The sequence below is a fragment of the Meles meles genome, chromosome 6, assembly GCF_922984935.1.
Source record: "Meles meles chromosome 6, mMelMel3.1 paternal haplotype, whole genome shotgun sequence".
Taxonomy (NCBI): domain Eukaryota; kingdom Metazoa; phylum Chordata; class Mammalia; order Carnivora; family Mustelidae; genus Meles; species Meles meles.
The window spans coordinates 119,574,872-119,599,484 of record NC_060071.1 but is presented as its reverse complement, the minus strand read 5'-3'; the positions used below and the strand labels follow the sequence as shown (position 1 = coordinate 119,599,484).

The 24,613-nt window shown below is 54.4% G+C and overlaps 1 protein-coding gene across 2 annotated transcripts in view; it reads right to left on the bottom strand.

The window, feature by feature from the left end:
* Positions 1–10,052: 10,052 nt before the first annotated feature.
* GALNT16 (polypeptide N-acetylgalactosaminyltransferase 16) overlaps positions 10,053–24,613 on the bottom strand; it is a 92,964-nt gene continuing 78,403 nt past the window's right edge. For both annotated transcript variants that reach the window (XM_046009896.1, XM_046009897.1), the window contains exons 12-16: positions 24,202–24,294; positions 22,713–22,796; positions 16,088–16,229; positions 15,290–15,412; positions 10,053–12,217 (exon numbers count right to left, since the gene is read on the bottom strand). In XM_046009896.1, coding sequence (XP_045865852.1) covers positions 12,080–12,217; positions 15,290–15,412; positions 16,088–16,229; positions 22,713–22,796; positions 24,202–24,294 — 580 coding nt within the window. In that variant the 3' untranslated portion in view covers positions 10,053–12,079. The remainder of the gene's footprint in view (positions 12,218–15,289; positions 15,413–16,087; positions 16,230–22,712; positions 22,797–24,201; positions 24,295–24,613) is intronic.

Sequence of the window (24,613 nt, the reverse complement as noted above, 5' to 3'; positions counted from 1 at the left end):
GGAGACTGCCACAGACCCTGAGAGGGTGAGGAGCACATGAGGAGGGACAGGTAGGCAGGGACTGTCACAGATGGAGGGGCACGGCTCAGGACCCTAGCTTACCACACAGGGACTCCGATGGGGATGCAGCCACTCCACCCACTCACCCATTGATTAGGGCCAAGGGCACGCACTGCAAAGCCCTGAACTCCCTGTTCCCTCTGCCTGAACACTCTTCCCCAGAGAATCCTCCTGCTGGCTCCGGTAGCTCAGGTCTTGTGTCAAATGTCAACTCCTGCCCCATCAAAAGTTAACCCTTACCTTCCTAGCAACACAATCACACTGGCCCTGTTCATTTTCCGTATTGTACCTATTAGTATCTTGGAATGATCTTGTGCATCTTTTGGTTCACTTGTTTTTCTGTCTCTTGAACATATGCTCCACGGGCTGTGGGATGAGACATATACTGCTTACTGCTGTATCTGCTGTGCCTAGAACGCCGCGCGGTTCCTAACAGTAGACTACTTACTGAATTGGTTCATTCAGTTAGCCAACGTGTTTAATGTTTATCATGTGCCAGACCTAATGCCAGGTTCCACCCAGAACCCTGACTCGGGGCCAGCCTCACAGGCATACAACCTCTGCACTTAAAAGTTGTACGGGGTTGGGGGGGGGGGGGGGGCGGCGCGCTTGGGTGGCTTAGTGGGTTGAGCCTCTGCCTTCAGCTCAGGTCATGATCTCAGAGTTCTGGGATCGAGCCCCGTGTCGGGCTCTCTGCTCAGCAGGGAGCCTGCTTTCCCCTCTTCCTCTCTGCCTGCTTCTCTGCTCACTTGTGATCTGTCTGTCAAATAAATAAATAAAATCTTTAAAAAAAAAAAAAAGTTGTACGGGGCCCGGGGCTTCGAGGGACCTATGCAGCTGTCATCATTTTTGAAATTCTTCATAATTTGTGAATGAGATGACTCACATTTTCACTTAACACTGAACCCCACAAATTACGTAGCCAGCCCTACCCCGGTGATAACTCTAGAAAGTTCCCCAGCACACTCAGAGTTGAATACAGTTCAGGGACAAGCCAGTAGCCCCTGCACGCTATCAAAAAATCATACCTGGACTGTCTTATATATTTAAAGGGTTACAAAAGGCAAGTGATTTATGGGGATCTTTAGTCTAAGAACGTAATTCTAAGAGTCAGACATCCCTGGAATCCAGGCCCTGCCATTTCCCGGCTGTGTGACCTTGAACGACTCTTGAACATTTCCTGACTTTGGTGTTCTTGTTACAGATGGAGATGGTAATAGTGTGCAGTGTGCACCCCCCAAGCTGGCTTGAGAATTAAACAAAATAAGACTTAAAACCCTTAGGTCCGGTTGTGGGCAGCCTGAAAAGCAGGTTTGGCTGCTCTCAACCAGCTCCTCCCTTCTGTGTGCTCCCTTCCTTTGGCTCCTTCCACTCCCCCGGACACTCCAGGGCTGGAAAGATCTGGCTCAAAGTGAGTGGCTGCTAAGTGAGAAGAATGTTGAGGAGAAAAACCAAGGAGTTATAGCCTTCAGGGAAGCAATAACATTGTACTTAAAAATTGCTTGAGCAAAGACTTTGTTGATGTTAGCAATTTGTATGCAAATAAACTAAAGACTCTATATTCTGAGCTGAGACCTGGCCCTGGCCCAAAAAGCTTCAGGAAGACCACAGCTTGGTACGCAGAGAAGCCTTCGTCCTTTCTCTCTGCTGTCAGGTTATACTAAAACCTTTGATAATCCCAAAGCTGCAGTTTTCATTGCCTTAGCCTTTGACACATTCATTAGTATGTAAGGCACTTTTCTCCCCAGGTCTGGGCATCCCCATCTGAATTTGCCACATCATCTCTGCTGTTTCCCCTTGTCCTCACATGCATTGTTTAATCAGGCACCGATCTCGCATTAACTTGCAAATGCTGGGTCTCCTGTGCCTGATGAAAAGGAATTTTCACTGGTCAGACCTCACCCGATTCTTTAAAAACCCGAATCAACAGCCAGATTAGAAGAGAAAGCTGAGAGCAAACCGCTATGCGTCCCAGACCTCGTGTTCCAAGACCTGAGCGTCTGGGCCCTCAAGGAATAGCAAGTTTTATTAGACTCCTCTATTCACTCAACACACAGTTACAGAGCAGCTGGCAGGTGCTCGGCCTGTACCAGGCGCTGTGGACACGTCTTTTTCTTTACGCAGTTTGCAGGCTAGTGGGAGTATAGGAGAACAGGAGCCCCTCCAACACGACCGTGACTCACAGTCAAAGGCGGCAGTGCAGACGCTCAAAGAACCTCTAGGAAGACCCCTGACCCAGGCGGTAGGGATGGGGGTGGAGAATCTAAGGGATAGACTCAGGCATGCTTGCCCGTAAAGGACACCCATTTGCCCAGCTCTCAGTTCCTCGCCTGCCAGGACTTGTCAGTCCAAAAAGTTAACTAGGCTAGGGGCACCTGGGTGGCTCAGTGGGTTAAGCCTCTGCCTTCGGCTCAGGTCATGATCTCAGGGTCCTGGAATTAAGCCCCACATCAGGGCTCTCTGCTCAGCAGGCAGCCTGCTTCCCCCTCTCTCTCTGCCTGCCTCTCTGCCTACTCGTGCTCTCTCTCGGTCAAATCAATAAATAAAATTTTAAAACAAGTTAACTAGGCTACCGTGGATCTATCTTGAAGGCATGCTCCCTTCGGAGTCCTGGGGACCCCGGACAAGGGCTAGGGCTAACCCTGGAGTCAAGGCCTTCCCAGGGAGACGCATTTGCCTCACACAGAGCTTCATTCATTCATTCACAAACACGTACTGACCGTATTCTGTGTGTGAGGTTCTGGTGGTCCAGCTGTGAAAAGACTAATATCCCCTCAAAGGGGGTGGACACTCCTCTGGCCACCGTGCCCCCCTTTCTTTCTTTATTCCAACCTCTCCACAACAGTCAGCTCGTCAAATTTCACAACACCCCTAAGAAGTGGGTGGTAGTCTCCCTGTTTCCCCAGTGAGAGGACTGAGGTTGAGAAAGGAAAGATAACTTGCCACGTGCGCCCCAGCTACTAGCAGAAACAGCCAGGCTTCAGCTCTAGGTTTGACTCCATAGCCCAGGCTCTTTCTGTCCTGCTTGTGGGTTGAACCCTGGGCTGGGAAGGGGGCTCCCAACCATGGTGTTCTCCATGTCGTTGATAAGCATCTGTGGGGCCTTCTCAAGAGTGTGGCTTGGTCATCCTCCTTGAGGCCTTCTGAGAGTGGCCAGGCCTCATCCTGTGTGTCCTCCACAGACAGAGGTCCCCAGTGAGGACAGTCAGCCCGGGTCCCCAGGTCCTCTGCACCATGGGGCAGGCCCCATGAGCCCTACTCCATGTTGGGTGGGGGATGCGGGTGAGAGAGGGGCAGCTCTGCTCTGACGACCCCAGACAGAGCCACTCTTCCCGCCTCAACCTCCTCTCCGACTCCCATCCTGGCTTCTCACCCCACTAGTCTGAAGTCCGCTTCTTTCCTAGTTAGCTTCCCACCCCCGCAGGCCCCCATGACTAAGCTCTGATGGCTGGCGCAAGTCCTCAGCATCTGGAAAATCCACAGCCTGCCCCAGGGTCAGAGAAACGCTCCCTCGTGGCTCCCAGACTGTGGCCCACACTTTCCAGTTTCCAAGGCCTGAGCCCACACATATTCTCATCTCATCTTCCCCCACGTCAGCCCCATTTTTCAGCTGAGGATGCTGTGGTTCAGGAAGTCTGGGTGGCTTGGCGGAGGTCACCCAGCTCATGGATGGCTGGGCCAGAGCTGGAGTGAATGTTCTCCTACTGCTGCAAGGCTACAACGCTCCCTTCCACCCCTGCCGGCACCCAGTCAATCAGCCAAAAGTAACTGGAATGGACATGTTTGCGTAGAGTAAATTTAAAATCGGGCCACCTGCCAGATGAGTACACAGAGACCCAGGCTCCTGGTACAGAGTGTGGGTGAGCCCCCAGGCTTCACGAGGCACCCTCCGCTCCCTGCCATAGGGGGATAGAGCCAAAGTGGCGGATCTGCAGAAGGAGAAGCGACCTACGCAAGCACAAGGCTAGTGTCCAAGGAGAAAGAATGCGTTCGAAAAACAAGAGCCCCGCCGGCGCGCAGAGAGAAAGCAGACGGTGGGGCAAAGCAGCCCTGAGCCCGTGGGCCAGGTTCTGGGAGGGTCTCACCTCCCTGAGCTCCGGAGAAGACACCCAGTGCCAGGCAGAGCCAGCAGCCATTGCTTCTGTCGCTGTGAAAGGGACCGTCTGTCGTGTTCTCCGGTCAACGGCATCTGGTGTTCCTGATTCCCTGCCTGTGACCTGGGGCTCATGGGCGGCCCAGCCTCTCCTGCACCTGTAGGTGATGAGCCAGCCCCGGCCACGCCTTTCCTCCGGCTTCCACGATCAGCTGTGAAAGGCGGTGGGGCGGCGGGACCCACACCTTGGGCTCTGGGCTGAGACTGAGAGCTTTGCGAGGGGCCTCCTTTTCCGCAGTGCAAGGCGGGGACAGAACAATACACTCATGTTGGTGCTGGTACGAGGCTGTGAGCTCAGACGTGAAAGGCAGGAAAGCACGGTGCAGGGCAGGGATCCTGGGGCGGACTTTGTGATCTCAAATCCCGGCTCTACCCCTTCCGGCCCGGGGAATCGTGGGCAGGTGTGCTGGCTTCTCTGGGCTTCAATTTCCTAGCTTGTAAATGGAGGAGTAATGAGAATCCTCAGCCAGCAGAGCTGCTGTGAGGAGGAAGGAAGTGAACGTGTGGGAGGCTCAGCCACTGGTGAGTACGTGATAGGACTGGCCGTGAACGTCACCGCTCAGGTGGTCTGTAGAAAGGACCGAGTCACATCATTCATGGTAGAATGTCTGCCCGTCCTGCAGGCTGTGGGGCGCGCCACTACTGAGGCCCTGATTAATGAGCCTTCTGGGGTGGGAGAGCTCTTCTACAAACATGTCAGCCGTCTGTGGCTGCTGTTGGGACAGAAACTCATAAATCACACAAAGCAAGGTTGGCATGGGGCGTGGGGCTCAGCAGTGAGCCTTGGCCCTCGTCTCTGACCCCCCAACCCCAGAGAGATTCATCACAGCCCAGGACTCTGTGCCAGGTGGTGCCCCATGCCCTCCAGTCAGGGGACCAGGACCCATCCTAGTCACCAAGCCAGTGAGTCAGACTCCAGTGAACCTGAGAAGCCTCTGGGGGCGGGTTTCTAATTTAGTAGGTCTGAGTGGGGCCCAGGAGTTTGCATGGCTAGTAGGTTCCCGGATGCTGCTGATGCTGCTGGTCTGTGGGCCCACACAACGCTCACTTCTCTGAGACCAAGTTCAAACCTCGCTATTGTCCTTGGGTAAGTTTCTTCTCCTGACCAAACCCCCGCTCCCTCATCCAGGAAGTAGGCGCACCAGGACCTCCCTCACAGGGGGCGTCGGGGACCAACACCTGTAGCAGTATCAAATTTGGGGTACCCAGGAAATGCTCCATCCGTGACAGCACACGGCATCACCAGCGCCTCGCTGTTGAGGGCTTGGAGACAGCTAACTAGGAAGGTAGAGCCGTGAAGATCTCAAGCTCATCTGGAGGGGGAAAATGAACGAATGTGGACTGGGGACTTTCTGTATGCATTGTCCTAATTCCTAAATGTAAAAATGCCTTGTCACTAAAACAACACAGAACAAAACAAAACAAAAACACAGCCCAGGGTGAATCCGTGAGTTCATTCATTTGGCTAGCCAGCATTTACTGTGATTCTGAGAGCCAGGCTCAGAGCTGCGGCTGCGGGGAACAGACACAGGTCCTGTTATCCAAGAGCTACAGCGCGACCGCAAAGAGAAGACAAATAAGGACCTGAGAGGCCAAGTCCTCATCACAGCATATGGAGGAAGGTGAGCACTGCGGCTGGACGGAACATTCAAGATGTTGAAGAAACACATTGGAGGGATGCCCTGAGACAAGGGGGAGACCTGGGAATGTTTCCTTGTGGAAGCAGCCATGTGTCTGGAAAAATGGGTAGCATCGACCCATGGAGATGACAAGATGGAAAGTGGAAGGAGCAGCAATCACAGGCAAGAGAAGGCAGAAGGCAGCTTCCAGAAATGTCACAGGTGAGTGTGGCTGGATCACGGGATGAAGGACACAGGGCGGGAGCTGAGGTTGGACTGGCTGTCTGGTGTCTAGTAGTGGACAGCGTTGACTGTTGGGGGTTTGCAAGACTCTCTGAGCCCATCGTATATCCTCTGGGGTAGGTACTCAGCACATCATCGTGGGCTCAGTGACGTTCATGGTGAAGACACCACAGGGGTAAGAGACTGCACAATCCACAAGAGGCATCCCTGAGGACTTCAGACCTCTGGCCAGAACGTGCTCACCTGCTGGCCATCCCCTGTAACGCAAGAGGCCATCAGTCTCCACCTGATGACTGCAGGATGTGAGCACGGGGCTAAGGTTGCACTGTATACCCAGGAGAAAGCCCCTTGGGGCCACTCTGCTGCTCTACCTGCTGCCCCCACTTCTCACTGTGACCCGATCTAACCTTCCCCTTCCCTGCTCTCCTACCGCCGCAGAGAACGAGGCTCTGGGGAGCGGTCATCCCTGGGCGAGGGCCGCCCTTGCCAATGTGAGTGGTGGTGTCTGAGATTGCTGTGGGGCCTAAAGGCTACCCACACTTCAGCAAGCCGCCTCTAACTCAGCTGGGGACTTCAGCGGGGGGCTGGTGGGGAGAGGCCCCAGGGAGGCCCAAGCCACCACATCTGGAGATGTTTCCCTTCTGGTCCTGTCGTGGATCCAGAGCCCCACACTCTCCTGCCAGCCCTGGTTTCTTGTTCAGATGAGGTGTCCTAGCTGGGGGCATCCCTCCGTCCCTGCTCTCCGCAGGGGCCCGTTCTGGCTCAGATATCTGGCTACTACAGCCTTCTGCTGGTAAGGAGCATGGCGGTGGCTTTCCTCTTGGCTTGGCTTCTCCTGCTCGCAGTGAGGTCGAGTACTGGAGTAGTCAATCCAGAGCTGGGACTCATCTTTTTTTTTCAAAGATTATCAGACAGAGATCACAAGTAGGCAGAGAAGCAGGCAGAGAGAGAGGAAGGAAAGCAAGTTCCCTGCTGAGCAGAGAGCCTGATGCGGGACTCAATACCAGGACCCTAAGATCACAGCCTGAGCCGAAGGCAGAGGCTTTAACCCACTGGGCCACCCAGGCGCCCCAGAGCCAGGGCTCGTCTTGACTATCCCCTGCGTGGCTCCTCCTCCCTGAGCCTCCAAGTCTCCCTCCTGCTTCAGAGAGTTGCAGAGCCCAAGGGCATCTGTATCACTGAGGCTGCAGGGCACACAAGGAAATTCGGAGTCAGCAGGTGGAGGGTGGGGAGGCCAGAGACAAACATGCCTACAAGCACCTCTTGTGATTGCCACAGATTATCTAGGGGCTAAATCTTGAGAGACATTTACTTGAAAGACAAATTGTTGAGAGACAGGCTCGGTTTTCAAATGGCTTGAGTGAACCAGAGATAAGCTGAACCAAGGAGGAAGGAGAAAACAAGTCTTTCTGGAACATCACCTGGTTATTCGTATTCATTCTCTCCAGGTAAGAACCTCCCAGTTCTCCAGGCCACCTATTTCCCCATCCCTTCCTCTGGCCTCACCAAAGAAGACTAAGCCCTAGAGGAATGGTCATTAGCTCAAGAAGCAAAGGGTTTATCTGTTTGGGTGTAAACCGCTGCCAGCTTCCTTCTAGAATCCTTCTATGATTATAGGCTGGTCTAGCCCAGGCAATTCCACAATACCTGCTGAGACACCAGCCCGGCTAGCATGACTAGCTTCCACCACGCCACATCCAGCCAGCCCTCCGCCCAGCCCAAGCAGGCATTGCCCAGAAGGTCATGTGCAGCTGTTCAAGGAGCAGCAGGACGCCTGGTCCCCAGCCCCCAGCAAGAGGCCTCTTCTTGTTGCCCCCATAGTTCCTGCCTTCCCTGTGGCTTTTATCATGTGGTATCCCAGGAGCCTGTTTCTTTGTCCATGTCCCTGGCTAGAATGTTCTTAAGGGCAGAGATAATTTCTGGTTTGTTTATGTTTGTGTCACCACCCCTGGTAAAGTACGTAGACATAGAAGGCACTCTGGGCGCCTGGGTGGCTCAGTGGGTTAAGCCTCTGCCTTGGGCTCAGGTCATGATCTCAGGGTCCTGGGATCGAGCCCCGCATCAGGCTCTCTGCTCAGCAGGGGGCCTGCTTCTCCCTCTCTCTCTGCCTGCCTCTCGGACTACTTGTGATCTCTCTCTGTCAAATAAATATATAAAATCTTTTTTAAAAAGAAGGCACTCCAAAAATGTTTACTAATAGCGGCACGAATCCATGTTTACTAGGCTTTTAGAGAGATGCTTTGCCCTCGTGGAATTAATCATTCCCCCACAAAACACCTCCAGGGCTAGGAGTAACCCCTTCCTCCAGGTGAGGAACCCAAGGCTGAGAGATGACACGAGGGACTTAAGACCACATGGCCACAGGGCAGAGTGGGGACAGACCGGCTGATGAGGGCCTTGGGGTCCACACTCCATCTACACACTTCCTCATACTTCATGGGGCCGAGTCCCACGGCAGAGGGCTGTCCTCAGATGGCTCTGGAGCCCTCACCGTCCTGGCAGCACACACAGCCCGGCTGTGGGTCCAGGAGAGGTCCCCCACCTGCCTCACCTGAGCTCTTTGCCCAGCAGTGAAGACCCTCTCAGCTGAGAAGCTGCCTCCCGCTGGAGGAAACAGACCCGACCATGGCAGGGACACACCAAGGACGGTGGGAGCACTGTCGGGAATGAAGCTGAGGGTGTCGCGAACTGTAGCTTCTCCTTTCCGGGTTTCCTCTCCTGTTCTCTTGGTGGGAGGGGACCACACCCTGCTCGGTGATGGAAGATTCTCCACAGGCCTGGGGTGCCGGACCCCTTGGAAGACAGGTGTTGCCCGTGTTATCTCTCCCAACTACAGATGGAAGCCCTCTCCTGAGGGGTGCGGGGTGAGCCTCTGGGGAAAACTGAAGGCAAGTCACAGAGGCCCAAGGACAGAGGCACCCATCCCTGCTGGATAAAAGGGAGGCTGGCCTCATGCCCGTGTCCCTCCTGCCCTCCCCACCCATTGGGGTGGAAGAGAAAAATGGGACTTCAGAGAAGTAGGTTTGGAGGAGGCAAGAGAGCAGGACTCAGGAGAAGCAGCACCAGAGCCCTTGGAGGCTGGGAAGGAAAACAGAAGGAACGTGGGGAGCTGGCCCAGCGTGGCCAGGACAGAGGCCTGAGAAGGTGGGCAGTGGGATGTGCTCCTTGAGAGGATGGACAGACAGACAGAGACTACAGCCAGAGTCTTTAGTGAGTTGTTACCTATGCCCAGTCAGCCCAAGCTGGGCTCTGCAGCCACACTGTGTGCTTGGAACAGTCACCAGCCCGGAGCATGGTGGCCAGAAGTTCTGGGAACCCCGAAATAGCAGTCCTGAGCTGAAGTGGGGGCGGGGGGCAGAAAGGGCTGCGCGCAGGGAAGGGCAGGGAGCCTGCAAGCCACAGTGCACATGTGCGCCGAAGCAGCGTTTATTTTTACCTGGGAAGGCTCAGCTTCTGCTCACAGGAGCGCTGGGGGGCTTTCTGGTTTCCACGGAAACATTAGGCAGAGCATCTGCTACCCAATCAACAAGGCTGGGCTGATAGGACTCTTTCTGGAATTGTTTTGCTGATTCTACCCAGGAAGATTCCTACCTGCATTTCCCCACTGCCTTCTTGCGTGGTAGAGGCGGGGGAGGGCAGTTCTGTGAGGTCAGGGCTGTCACCCAGGGGAGGAGAGAGGGTTGGCAAAAAGCAGGCATTCAGGAAAAGCCCTGTGGTTTCCGCTTCAAAGCCCCAAGTAGAGTCCCGTGATGAGGCCAGAGCGGGGCTCTGGTCCCAGGCTGCCGCAGCAGCAGGGACACCTGCTGGTCCCCTCCCCTGAGCTGCATCCAGGACGCCCTGAGGTGCAGAGGAGCAGGCTGTCGGGTATGGGAGGGGGTGAGACCCGAGCCCCTTCAGTTGAGTTTCGCACCATCAAGGCCCCAACTTGCCCATGAGGCGGGGGAGGGTGTCTTCGGAGTAAGAGAGGAAGGCACTGGTGCGCGTGCACGTGTGAGAAGTGGTTTTATTCCAGGTGTGTGTTTTATAAAGACGAGGCCCTCAGGGACAGCGAGTGGCACATGCTTTGGTCAAGAAGAGGAAAAGCAAGAACAGAACAGAGCTGAGTCCCACAAAGGATGGCTGACAGGTGCACTCTGACCGCCGGAAAGGAGGGGGCTCTCAGGGGCTTCTCCCAGCAGCAGCCTCCCTCCCTGTCCCCAAGGGTCCTGCTGCCTGTCGGGGGGGGACACGCACAACAGAGATGGGGGTGGAGGAAACACAGTGACAGAGGATGGGAGATGGTGGCCCTGTGCTGGGGCCCAGAAGTTTGAGGGGGCCTGGTGAGAGCCGGGTGGGGGGGGCAAGAGGAAGCCATTGAGGCCCCCATGGTGGGGCTTCTGGCCTGAGGGCCACGTGGGGCAGCAGGAACTAGCAGTCTAGGAACGCCAGGGAGGGAGAAGGGCAGCCCAGCCGGGGTGGGGTGGGGGGGGGTGGCGCGGTGGTGTCGCTTCAGTCCAGAGCAGAGGCTCAGTCCCTTTGGGGATCACGGACCTCTGCAAGAAGCTGGGACGACCCGTGGACCCTCTCCCCAGGAAATGCACATATGCACACACACGCATGATTTGGGGCACAATTTCAGGAGAGCCCCAGCCCCTCTGGAATCCATGAACTCCCTAGAAGCCCCAGGTTGATTTGCTTTGGGAGGGAGACACCCAGGGGTCCGCATACTCCTGGTCTTTTGCCAAAGCTCACACTGCCTGAGCCAGCAGGGTTGGGGAAGAGGAAATGGGGAATAACAGGGATGTTTCCAAGATGAGGCTGTGGGCCCAGTGGCGGTGAGAAGAAAGTAGGGGCTCTGCACACAAACAGGAACCACCTGCCAGCCTCCCCCCTCACTGTGGGAACCCACCCTTTCTCAGGCCTTCATCCTGCAGTCGGGAGGGGTGTGGATGAGGCTTAGCCTCCACGACTTACTCCCTAATGTCTTCGGGAATGTTTAGCTCCAGAAGGGAGGTCCTGTTCTTACCAGCCACTTCAACATCCCAGTGCTGTATTTACAGAGGTAAAGGCTTTTGAGAAGGCAGGAGTCAAAAGGCCTGAACAAGGATGGGGCTGTTCCTGTGGTGTGCGGTGGCTGCCTGCACTTACTGGGTCATTACCATGGGCCCAGGCAGAGGGGACATGGCCCCAGCTGGTCTTAAGGCCCAAGAAAGAGGTCTTGGCCTGACACACGGCCAAACAGAAGTGGGATCTGTTTCATAAACTGGGTCCCAAGGCTGCTCATGAAGGCTCTTGCAGCCTCTGGCAGGAACGTAGAGACCAGAATGCAGGGTGCAATGCCCAGGGACGGACACAGCCTGGGAGGAACTATAGGTTGTTGGGAAGAGACTGACTCTTTTGGTGCTTTGCTGCTTTTCCATCCATGTCCTTCTGCAAATTATCCATCCTTTGCTCCAGATCCCATCCCTCCCATACTCAACCCAGCACCTGCCTGGGACAGGCCACCGAGCTTCTCACCTGCTTCCTCTTCTCCACCTGCCTTCAGGCTGCCCCCTCCTCGTCCAGCCCTCAGCCTCCCCATCCATGTTGTCCACAGTCTCCTCTCGTGCCGAGCCCACCGGTAGGCCCTGTAACCCAGGAGGGGTCCCGTGCAGGCTTCTCTCCTTGCTCTCCCCAGCCAATGGGGGATGGCCCCCCAAACACTGTCCAGGACCCGAGGAGGGTGAAGGGAAGGGGACAAAGGGCGGGGGGGTGAGGGGGGTCTGCCCAGTCTCTGTCCAGCAGCAGTCCAGCATCCTGACCTTCTCTTCTGGGGCAAGGCCAGGCTGGCAGCCAGCGGATCCGGGCCTGCTTCCCCGCGCCCGCCCCAAACAAGCTTTGGAGAGACGTTGTGTTGTGGCAGGGGTGTTTGCTGATGAGTCCGGCAGAAATGTGAGGAGATGGGAACGGCTTTACACTCCCCCACCCTAACCCGCTTCCGGTCCCGAAGTCTCATGCAAAAGGTCCAGGAGGCCCGGGGCTACCGTCATGTGTGCGGCAGCAGCTGCCACTGCTGGGCCGGGGCGTCGGCCTGGCACTTGCTGGTCACCAGCTGGGCGGGCTTGGCCTCCAGGCAGAGGCCGCTGACCGAGTGCTGGATGAAAGAGGCTTTTCTCCTCCATCTCTGGGGGGAAGAACCAGGGAGAAAAACACAACGATTAACAATAATGTCCAGAACTTCATTTTGCATGGATGTAAGGGGCCTATCCCCAGGACAACATCCCGCACTGTGTCCCTGACACAAGGGCTCCCCGACCCCCCACGCAGCCTTAAACCCCTTCCCTTCTGATGTACGCTTGCTTCCGTAGTTCAGCAGAAGTCTGCATCGGAGGTACGTGGGCCGAATGAATCTGTATTTCGTTGGGCCTGCACAGTGTCTGTTTGAAATTGGGCTTCTTCCCATGAAAATCTGCGTTTCTAGCTTCCTTTTAGACATGGGCCCAGGGTGTGAGTGAGGCCTAGGGCAGCTCTGTGACAAGCTGCTGCTCCCTCCAAGAGGTGGGGCTCTTGCTCTCCGTTTCCCCAGGCCCTGCCCAGGACAGCTCGCCCCACCCCTGCAGCACACCCCACTCCTCCCTGCAGGCACGGGAGTCATGAGTCTATGGCTTCTTCCCAAAAGACTTCCTCTCCCCACAGCTCGGAGCTTCCCGCCTGGCCTGTAACCGTGCGGCAGGTGGCCAAGAGCCGTACGGGGTTCCCGGCCACCCTGTCTGCAGTGATGAGGAGTAGGATCTGCGGGACGGTGGGAGGCCTGGGGTGCTCATTACCGTATTCTCCCGGGCCTCCCCTTCTCCAGACCTGATGAAGGGGAAAGAGGGGTTCCTGTGGAACATCTGGGGGTGCTTGGGTGGAAGACGGAGCGTCCTTTGGAAGACTCAGGGAAGGGGATGAGAGGCTGGCCCAGGCTTCAAGGCTCAGGGAAATATAAATAGTGAGAGAAATCTGTCTGTCCATCTCTCTTCTCCCTGTATCCCGCCTGTTCAGCATAGGAAGTGGGGAGTGCTCAGCCATGGGCGGAGACCCTCCCTCCACCCCCCCCCCAACTCCCCGCTCTGAGGGGGTGGGGCCAGGCCTAGGGCTGCAGGGGTTGGGGTGGGCAGAGAAGCCATCTGACTTGGGAGGGAAGGTGGGGGGTGTGGACTCCCCTTGGGAATGTGGGCCTGTGGGGCACCCATGCAGCCCTAGGGGAGAGGGGTCCCTGGCCTAAAAGTTGGGCAGTGAGTAGGACAGGGCCTTGGTCCCTCTGGAACTCACAGCATCCTAATGCTTTGTGCTCTTCTAGTCCCGGACCTCCCGGGAGGGGCTGGCCATGCTCCCCACCCTGCTGGGCTTCACTGGACCCTGTCCTCCTTTCTGCCCATGGCCAACAAGAGCCGTCCGTTCCCAAGCACGGGCAGGGACCCAGCGCAGTGTTATTTATGAAGTGGGAATGCGTGGAGGAGTGAAGGGATCACCCGATCCCCGGAGGTACCCCCCGAACCACGGGATTCTCACTTCCTACCCGTGCCACTGAGCACTCTCCCGGCCACTCAGGCTTGGGCCTGGTCAGAGAAACAGTGCCCCTCATGGCCCTCTTCTATCTCCTCAGCCTCTGTTCCTGCAGAGAACAGGGCAGAGGCAGGGAGGAGACGAGGCTCAGAGAGGGGGCGGGGCTGGGCCTGCCGGCTCCATCCCATTGGCTCCAGGACACAGAGCCGCTCGGATCCATGACGCCCAGCAGCCCTGGAAGCTGGAGGTGGACCAGGAAGGGAGGCCTAGCTTTGGAAGGCCCAGCAATGGGAGACCCGCCCATCCTATACTCTGGGAGGAGAGAGCCCGGGGGCCCAGATGCAGCTGGGGGCCTGGCAGGCCTTGCAGGCGCAGAGTAGATGGAGCTCCAGAGAATTATGGAAGTGGGGGCCATCCCAGGAGCTACTTCCTCGCTTGTCCTCGGCAAGGAGGGGTGCGACTGGGCTCAAAGCCTGACCCTTGGAGAGGTTTGCTGGCCCCAGTGAAGAAGAACCTGAGGATATTCCTCACTGCAGAGCAGAGGCGGAGGGCAGGCAGCCCGAGGGAGCAGGACAAACGTCATCTGCCAGTCAGAAACATGTCAGAAGGGTCCAACAGGCCCAGCCAGCAGATATCTCTCTCTCTCTCTCTCTCTCTCTCCCACACACACACAGACACACACACTCAAAGGCTGGAGGAAAGGGATCTGGCTGCTTTTCCAGAATGGCATAGCAAGTTGCCAGTCATCCCTAAAGAAAGAGCTGACCCAGGCAAACAGGAAAAGGGTGAGAGGAAACCCTGCGGCCAGGCGCTCTCCTCAGCCCTGCACTATCCCGCCGGCTGGCCAGGGTCAAGCACGGAGAGGGCTCCGGGTGGTGTGGGCAGTGGAAGGGCTGGAGCAAACCTCTGGCCTTTGTGTCCCATTCCTTGGGCAGAGGGGTCCCCCCGCCCCACCCCCCAGCCAGGAAGGGGGCTGACTCTGCCACTGGCCGCTGCATATCCTGAGCAAGTGATGGCCTCTCTCAGAATACCAGTTTCCCCCCAGACCGGTGGGCCTGGCCTATCTCCCAGGATTCATGGAGACAGGGAGACTGAGGGTTTGACAAATGGGAAAGGCAGTGCTTATGTGAGGCTGTCGTGCCAGCTTAGAAATCGGGGTATCCTGGTCTCACTTTCCTGGCAGCCACAAGCGAAATACTTACTGAGCATCTACTATGTCCTGGGTTAAGACCGTGGGCTGAGTGGTCACACTGACCTTGAATCTCAGCTCCATCCCTTCCCAGCTGGGTTTCATCTGACACCTGTTTCTCAAATTCAGCAAGCCTCAGTTGACTCACCAGTAAGACGGGGACAGTAGAAGGGCCCAAACCCCCGGGGTGGCATGAGGGTAAGGTAAGACCATCTGTGTAAAACTCCTATCTCCAGCTCTTAGTCAAAGCCAGCTTGAGTTGGGCTGCGGTGGTTGTCAGGGGCTAGGGACCCAAGCCAGACAGCCCCTGCCCTTGTGGAGCTCACAGGCTGGCGGGATGGACACTTAACAATATTTACTCGAAGAAGTGTTTCCTCATCAGTACAACGGACTGGACCTTGCCGCTGACTTGGACTGCCCCTCCCTCTGGAAGGGCTTGAGTCCATCTGTTTCAGCCCAGGGCGCCCCTGCCAGGAGCTGCCACCCAGCCTGCGCACCCCAGAGGGTAAGGAGACTCACCTGCCTGCCCTCTCTCGGGTTGCACCCCTGCAGCAGGACCAGGGAGCCTGGGGTGACGGAGGTGGAGGAGGCAGTCAGGCACTTCCCCTGCTGCTGGATGAGATGGTCGCTGAACAGCCATGCCTAGAAGATGGGGACCAGAAGGGCCAAGTCCAAGGATGCGGTGAGGAAAGCAGTGTGGGTAAACGATAAGACAAATACTATGTTGGGACAATTTTCTCTAAATAATATGAGTGAGTATATGGGTATTCACTGTACTGTTCTTTCAACTTTTCTGTATGTTTGAAAGTTTCCATAATAAAAGGATTGGCTGGAGCTGGCTGGAGGGCAATCCGGAATGTACCAAGGGCTGCTATGGGCGGTAGGAGGGACAGGGAGAGACAGGACACAGGACCAGGGCAGCTGGGGGATTCCACGACCCTCCTGTGTCGCACACACACGTACACACAGGAGTCTTGGATGTCTGGCCACGCTTCATGCTGACCATAGCCACATCCCTGGAGAGAACCAGGTGCCCTCTGGGTAGCATTTCTCCCTCCAAGGAGAACGTGGGTGGTACCCAGAGGGCAACTGTGCAACAGGTGGGAAAAGGGAAATGTGGCAGAAGCAGACACAAGGAGCAGTGTGGGGGGACAGTATGCGTGGTCCCCGGGAAAGTGGACTTGTGGAGGGTGTAAGCAGAAATAAAATGAGAATGAGCCAAGGGAAGCCCCCTCTCCTGCCACCCCAACTCCTGGACAATGACCCAGGCTCCCTTCCCCTCTTCCGGTTTTAACCTCAAGGCCCTCAGCAGCTTACCTGGGGTGCTGGGGGGTTCTTGGCAGACCCTCTGCAGATCCCCATTCCAAGCAGGAAGTTTCCAGCTGAGTCCTGGCCCTGGGACTCTAAGCAATTAACTCCTTGCTTAATGATGCCAGGGAGTACTTCCTTCACAGGGACTCTGAGAGAAGACGGAGCAATCAGGCTTTCTTCTGCCCCCGGCCAGAGGGTTGAGTAAGGGCAGTGCTTGGTCAGCTCCCCGGGGAACGATGCTCTTGGTCTCAGTCTCGTGGGAAGGGGTCCTGGGGAGCAGCCCTAGCTGGCAGGGGCAGGAGGGCAGGGGATGGGAGAAGGAACAGGGATGCCTCTGGGAAGACTGAGCCTCGCCCCACGGGATCTGAGCCGTTGCGGGAGTCCCAGGGGCAGCCCTGGAGGCCAAGCCTGAGAGAACCCTGGGGAAAGAGCTCAGACCAGAAACCCAGGGCTCCCCAGACCAGAAAGAAGAAAACCTGGGCGAGAGACTGAGGCCTAAATATAGACTGAATATGACATCTCAATATGACAGGGAAGAGGTCACTTCGGAGAGGCAAATTGAAAACCCACAAATAGGAAAATACATTCAATCTCACTAATGATTAAGGAAATACGTATTCGAGAGTTCCCACTGTCTGTTTACCATATCTATGTGCAGAAAATATCATATATAATAATATGCATTATTTCTTGATTTTTATTTATATAAAATACCTCATATGTATTCTATTGTAACACCACCAATGGATGATCTCAGTTCCCAGTTTGGCAATAGCTATAGGATCGAACCTTCTCGGTCCCTGCGGGGGAGAGCATAAACTGGCCCAGAGGTTCTGGAGGGCAAGTGGCATTGTGTATCCAAAGCCTCAAAAATGGGCACACATAGATAAAAACGGTTACGTGGGGCCAACCCCGGGTTATAAAATAAGTCACAGAGATGAAAAGTCCAACCTAGGGGATGGTCAAACTTACCCTAATGACGTCCCATGGGGACAGGTGGCAACTAACTACGCTTACCGTGGGAGCACAGCGTAATGCAGAGATTGCTGACTCACCATGTTCGCACCAGAAATGAATACAACATGGTAGGTCAGTTGTAGTTCAATAACAAAAAACACACAAAAAATAATGGACATACTTTTGACCTAACAATCCTAATCCTACTTCTGGAACTTTGTTATCCTGAGGCAATAATTTTGGGGCTATTGGCAGGGTGATTGGTTATACTGAAAACATAGATATCCAACGATAGGGGACAGGCTAATTAAATACTGATTCATCTCTAGGATGGAAAGCCCCGTAGTCATTGACAATGACTCCAAATGAGTATCTGATATCACAGAAAGATGTTTAGAACATACTGTTAAATAAAACAGGTGTTTCAAAATATTTTAAATATTATTTTAAAATGCACAGGAAAATATGCTTAAACACACATCTCTCTCTCTCTCTCTCACACACACACACACACACACACACACCCTACATGACACGTTGTCTTACACTGTGGTTAATAAACCCAAGGAGGCTGCTGGGCCCAACTGATGCAGGCTTGTATTCCTGGGTTTGGAAGGTCACACACACTCTTGGGTTATGGCCCCAGCGAGTGATGGGGCTTAGAGTGTGGCCATGCACCTAATCTTAACCCTCCTCTTGTTACCTCTATCCAAAGAGAACCTAAGTGGTCTGGGGAGGGGGCATCATAACACTTCTGGCATTCTTTGATCTCAACCATACCAGCTCCTCCTTCCTCAGGGCTGGTTGGAATGCCCCAGAAACCCCAAACCACAACTCACTCTCACAGAGCCTCAGGAAGACACCTTCACTTTCTCTCGTATCCTTCTGCCAAGGCCCCTCTTGAGAATTTACATAATTCTAGACCATAGGTTGGAAACTGCTGGCTCCCAAGCTAAATATGGTCCCAGATAGGTTTTCATGTTTTTTCTCAGCTTAAAAAGTCATCTTTATTGGTTTTTTACTGCCTCACAGAGCATCAGGGTCAATCCCTCCTGGGAATATGGCATTTAAAGAGATAAATACTTATTTTGCTCCCAATTTGTCAGTAGAGGGAAGTTTAATAAAAGTAGTAATATAAAAAAGATAATAATGAGTATGACCCATAATAAAATGCCCCCTATAACCCCCTAATACAAAGGTGTTTGAAGCTTTGAATGAAAGGACCACCCTCCTTTCTGGGAGGGGTCAGAAATGCCTAGAGACCCTCCAGCGCCCCCCATCAGGTGCCATCTCCCACCAAGCAGCCTTTATAAATACCCTCCCCATCCTGTCCCCGTCTAGCAATGACCTCAGCCCCCCCAGTGGCAGATTAGATGCAATGTCAGTTGGTTCACAAGGCCCCTCTCTGTTCCCAAGTCCGCCAAGCTCCTCCCCAGCGAGAAAGGCTCCTATCAGTAGTGCTCTGCCCCCCACCACCCCCACCCCGGCCCAGCCCCCTCCACTCTCAGCAACTCTTCACTGCCCCCCTTTATCCCTGTCCTTCTCCTCTGGATGCCTTCCCCTCCTGCCAACCATTAACACTGCGTCTTCCACTTCTTTCACCTCCGTCCTCTTTCACCTATATCCTCCCTGCTCCTTGTCTATCTTCCTTTCCGTTGAAAAAAAAAAAAAAAAAAAATATATATATATATATATATATATTTTATTTTTTAAGTAATCTCTACACCAACATGGGCTTGAACTCACAACCCCGAGATCAAGAGTCACACGCTCTACTGACTTGAGCCAGGCACCTCATCCTCCTTTCCTTTGGATCAGAATCTTCTTTCCTACCTTGACCCTGAGCAGAGACTTAGACCCACCTAGAGGCTGGACAGTCCATAGTCAAGACCCCAGACTGCTCCTAGGGACCCAGTCCTTCTCCACCCCTCACCCTGACTCTTGCTTGCAGGCTTTCTAAGTCGTGGCACTGGAGAGGAGAGCTCTGGCATAATCCCCCTGGACTCCAGGCAGATGGGCCCCAGGGCAGCTCTATTCCCAGTAGCTAGCACTGTTAGGGGCAGGGAGCAGAAGAGAAAGATAAGATAAGGGCTAGGAGTCAGGACCCTGAGGTCCTGGGTACCCAGACCAGCCTCTGAATCACTCTCCAACCCAGACCCTCCGAGTCCAAATTTCCACACAACCCCAGGCCAGCTGGAGCCTGGCATTCCTCAAGCTCTTTGCCCCCTCCTGTCTCTCGGTCCTGGGATCCGGGTGGGCGCATGCCAGAGGGTGTCAAGGGGAGGCCTCTGATTCAGGGGCTGTGGGGAAGCTCTGGCCTCAAACACATTTTGTCTGTCCTACATAGCGTGGTTGTTGTGGCTTTTTAGCTAATTGGCAATATTAAAAATCTGAAGGTTACACAAAGAAATCTAAATCCAGCTTCTCTTGAGAAAAAGGAAGATGAGGCCACACGGAACCTTGGAGTTCCACGAGGCACTCAAGGCACTAACACAAGGTCGTGCTGCCCCCTGGGGGACGGGCTTTTGCATGCCAGTTGGCCACGGTCGCCACAACTCCCTAGGCCTCTCCCTGCTGCCCACCTGATTGGTTTGCATCACCCAACCGATCATTGTAGGATTTGAATTCGTAACCTCTCCCGAGGGCGAGGGTGTTAGGATGCAAAGACTCCCCCAACTCTGCTTCATCCAGGGGCAACCTGTTCTATTACCCCTCCCTGCGGAGAAGAGATGCCTGCTGAGGCCCCTCGGACCCGCTCAGGAATACAGCCCAGGCTGTTCCAGATCCTTCTGCGTGCTTCCTCTCCCTGGCCCTGTCCTCAGGGAGATGTGCAGGGTGGTCGGCTTCCAGAGCTGAGGTGGGCACTGTCTACATGTGGCAACAGCCACTGGCAGGAAGGCTTGGCCACTGATACTTGCGGGGGAAGGGGGGAGGATATGCGGGGCTTGGGCAATAATCTCCAAACCCGCAGTGGCTCGTGAGGTGTCCCTGTGGTCCCAGCCCTGGAGCTGCTGGCATGGTCGTCTCTACCACCCTCCCTCGGCTTCCTGGCGGAGCCCGACTACGTCTGCATCTGCTTCCCTCTTTGTGGGCCTCCTCCCAGCAGGGCAGCCATCAGCCCTTAGAATGCCTTTGTAGAAAGAGCAAAAGTGTCCCTTCCTCGAGACTTTTTACTTCCATCTATTAGAAAACTATCATAATCTACCAGTCTTGTTAGAAGACTTTTATTGCCATCTGCCAGGGAGTGTTAGAATAAATGTACAATATCTACAGTGTGCTTAGCGCCCTGGCACGTGTGGTGTGCACAGCTTGCCCTACTGTTCCCGACCGTCCTAACAAAAGGACTACACTGCAGTTGTTGAGGCCAGCAGGACTCCGGTCTGCAGGGGGCAGAGCTGGGCCAGGACTGAGGCCTAGGAAAGCAGAGGCCTCTCCCTTCGCCACCTCATTTTCCCCACTGATTGACTGCAAGTGGGGCCAACCATTAGGCTGCCCTGTTTGGAGGAAAGCTTGTACCACTTGGCATACAGAAGTCCCTCCTCACCAACGACCTGAGCCGCTGCTGGCCCCTCACCCCGGGCAGAACTTGGAGCGTGGACCGGGGATGGTAACCTGGACAGGAATGAGGCACATGGCTTCATTACTGACACAAGATCGCTTTATAACACCTCCCCACGGTGACAGAAAAACAGAAGAAGACTCATACTCCTCACTTCACGTAGCTGGTTTCATCCACTGTCCTGTCTGGTGGTGGGTCCAGGTTTCTGGTAGTTATAAAACACTTTTTCCTCTCAGTCCTCAGGGGATGACATGGGAAACTGTCCATGGGGATTGGGTGTGGAGAGAAAAGGCATGTTCCCGGTCCTCCCCATGTCTCCCATGGGCCTCCCAGCTCCTGCCCAAGGCCTAGAGCCCGGGGCTCCATCCCAGTGTTGTCTGAACTCTGACAGGATATAAAGAAACGATTGTGTTTTTTTTGGCCTCAGAAATGACACGTCTGAATGAAACTACTTCCCTTAAAAGTGGCCACTGGAGAAAGTGGTCCATTTATTATACTTTTATAAAAAAGTATAATGTTCTTTCCTTTCACAGCCTTCATCTGGGGGCTGGCTCATCTAGGCCGCCAACTCTTCTCAAAGATGCTGCTCTCGGGCGCCTGGGTGGCTCAGTCATTAAGCGTCTGCCTTCGGCTCGGGTTGTGATCCTGGAGTCCCAGGATCCAGTCCTGCATCTGGCTCCCTCTGACCCTCACCCCACTTGTGCACACACACACACTCACTCTCTCTCTCTCCCAAATAAAATCTTAAAAATAAATAAACAAAAGATGCTGCTCTTGCTTGAACTGTTTTGAAATCCTTGACACTCGCTCCCAGTGTCAGTTTATTCTTGACTTGTTTCAGTCCTCGTCATGCTCTATCAGGGAGCCAGGATCACCTTGGGGTGGGGGGGAATCACCTTCTTCGCTGGACTTGGTGACAACCTAACTATGGCTCTTTTCCAAAAAACAAAGCTGCCTTTAAAGAACAGGGAGTCACCTTTTTCGAGGACCTGCCGGCTCTGAGGGGTGGAGTGTTCTGGAAAGCTGCTGGGACTGACATTGATGGAATTACCCATTCCCTAAGGTGATAGCTCTAGAAAGGAGAACGCTAATTCCCGAGTTATTACTATTGAGGCTTATTGACTATGCAATTTGTTCGGTTAAAGGTACATATTGAGTGCCCGTTTTGTGACAGGCCCTGTCGTAGGGGCTGGAGGCCAACAGCAAACAAAGCAGATCACACCCTACCCTCAGGGAGCTTACTGTCACGTGGTGGGGGGGCAATAAGGACATGAGTTGGCCACATAGGTGCTGGAGGGTGGTGAGCATGGACTGAACAGGAGATGCTGGGGAAGGGGGTGCTCTGCAAACACAGACTGTTCAGGGAGCCCACCCCACCCGCCCAACCCCGCTCAGAAGAGGACACTTGAGTCGAGACCTGAAGGAGATGAGGCCATGAGCCAGGTGGTTGAGAAGGCTTTTGAAATGAGAAAAAAGGAAGCCTCATGGCCGTACAGCAGCTTTACATTTCACCCCTAGCCGGGGAGCTTGCACACACGCTCAGAAGCAGCCACGGGTCCAGCGCCCTGCATCTGTGTCCACTTCCAGTTTGTCAGAGCAAACATTTCCCCGGGGCTTTGCAGTCTCTCTGATTCGATCTTAATGGACGCCTACTGTTTGCTCCGATCCACGCACTGGGACTCACTAAACCCACCCCTTATCATGAGTTATCTCTAGATTTTTCACAGCAGCCGAGAAGCCTGCGCTGAATAGCTCTTGTCAATAGTTTTTTGCTTCGGTTGCTTTACTTCCTGAGGATAAACTCCCAGAAGGGAGAGAACAGAGTCAAAAGGGATGAGTCTTTATTTCTGCAGCTTTTGCTACGTAATGCAGGGTTGCTTCCCTGTGGGGATAAGGCCCATTTCCGGCTCTGTGACCCAGTCTATTAAAAATTGCTTCCTGCCCCGTCTTACTTGTAACTCCTTCCCCTTCCCCCCTAGAGCCTTCACATGAAGATGAAACACTGACAGCTAGATAGAACCGGACTGCCCAAGATGGGAAGATCTCAGGCTGGGGGTCCCCCAAACTGCTGGCCCCCCAGCCAGGCCAGATGCGCAAGCTGAGGGCCGCACTCACGTGAGCTCTGGGTAGACATTATCCAAGTACCAGCGGAACGACTTGCAGTTCATCTTCTTCCTCTGCTCAATCCGTGTGGCTACGCTGAAAGAGAAGGGAAGGCTCAGGCTCTGGCACGTGGGTGCAGGGAGGAAGCCCCAGGAGGCTGGCCCCCTCCTTCTGGCTACCCCAGGCAGGGCAGGGCCAGGAGCTGTCCCAGCCTGCCCTCCAGCGTGGTCACCTGTCGCAGATCCTTCTCTGCCCTTCAAGGACCCCCAGGTCTCCTTGCTATTTCTCATTTCTTTCCCCAAATTCCTGCACACTTTCAAGGATCAGAGCAGCCCCCCAGGGGCCCTGCTTGACTCAGGCTTCTCACACCTCGAGACCTCAGCACACCCCTAGCTGGCCCTTAAACAAAGCCTTAAGGAATTCCAAGTTTTCCCTTCCTGCATTCCAATTTCAGCAGAAAGGGCCCAAGGAGAAAAGTACGCTTGAAAGGTCTTTCAGGAATTTTGGCAAATGAGATCGCTCTGAGGTGCCCCTGGATGCCACAGTTTCCTCTCCCCAGTGTCCTCAGCTACCCCGATGGGAATGGCCACTGACGGATGACTCTCACCGCCTCTCTGAGCCTCAGTTTCTCCACCGGTAAACACAACCACCTCTCCCAGAAGGTTTTCAGAGAATCAAATGAATTAAGACAGGATAGGAGCCTAGCACAGGGTAGATCTTCAGTAAAGGTTAGTTCACCATGGAAAGAAATAGTGATGTAATTTTTTTAAGGGATATAGCTAAGAATAAACAGAGTGCAGAAGATTTGGAGATGATCACTAATGTTCTGATCACAACCTTTAGAAATAAACGTATCCAACATCGTGATTGAGTATTCCCATATGCATATATAGCTACACACACACACACACACACACGCACACACACCTAACTGAAAGACATTTCACCAAACAATACTTAGCCTTAACTGCAATCAACTGTTCTTTTCTATTCTGCTCTGGTCCAATCTATCATGTTCTCTACGATTTTTTTTTAATGTCGGTCACGACCCATGAAATTGATTTCATAACCAATCTACATTTTGAAAATGCTTAACTAGACTGTCGTCATACGAGCCCAGGACAGGAAGACAGGCTAACAAGATCACAGACGTGTTTTGAACGGCGGCCAGACCCCAAGTGTTTTCTGCAGACGGCCAGGCCCTGACTACTCCCACAGATGTCCTTTCTCCTGCGGGCAGCTGGCGAACGGGAGCTCTACTTCCGCAGCGAGCCTCCTCTGGCTGTTGTTTCTCCCCATGTGGCTGCGTGGTCCTCAAGGGCCCGGTCCTGCCTCACATTGCCTCTCCTACCAGAGCCCCCCACTCCCAAGAGCCCAGCGGGGAGGGGCTCAGTTACCAAGGAGACTGTGAGCGCTTCCCTGGCGTCCACACCATTTTGTTTTGTTCTGGTTGTGCTAATGTGGGTGGAGGGAGGCAAACGGGGCTGGTGGAGGGGCCCACCTGCCAAAGGCCTTCCCGATGGCCGAGGGCCGGGCCTCGTAGTAATACTGCTTGTACTCGTCCATCCACACCTCTGCGGTGCGCTTGGTGTTCCTAAAAGGGGAGGAAGGAACAAAACAAAGTCACCAGGGAGGTGACCGAGTGAGGACCGCAATCCGCTCTGTGCCGTGCAGGGTGATGCAAAGTAATAGTGACTGGGGTGGGAGAGATGAGTCGGGTCTGTGAACCGCCATCGGTGCATGTCCGCATACCCTTTACAGTCCCCTGGAGGACTCTGTTCTGCCGAAATGGCTGCCTGTGGGCGCAAGGAACATGTACCAAATATTTGTTTGATAAAACATGGGTGACCACCTGAATGCCCATCCATAGGAGAATAACGGTTTTTAGATGATGCTGCTACAGGATGGGGGGC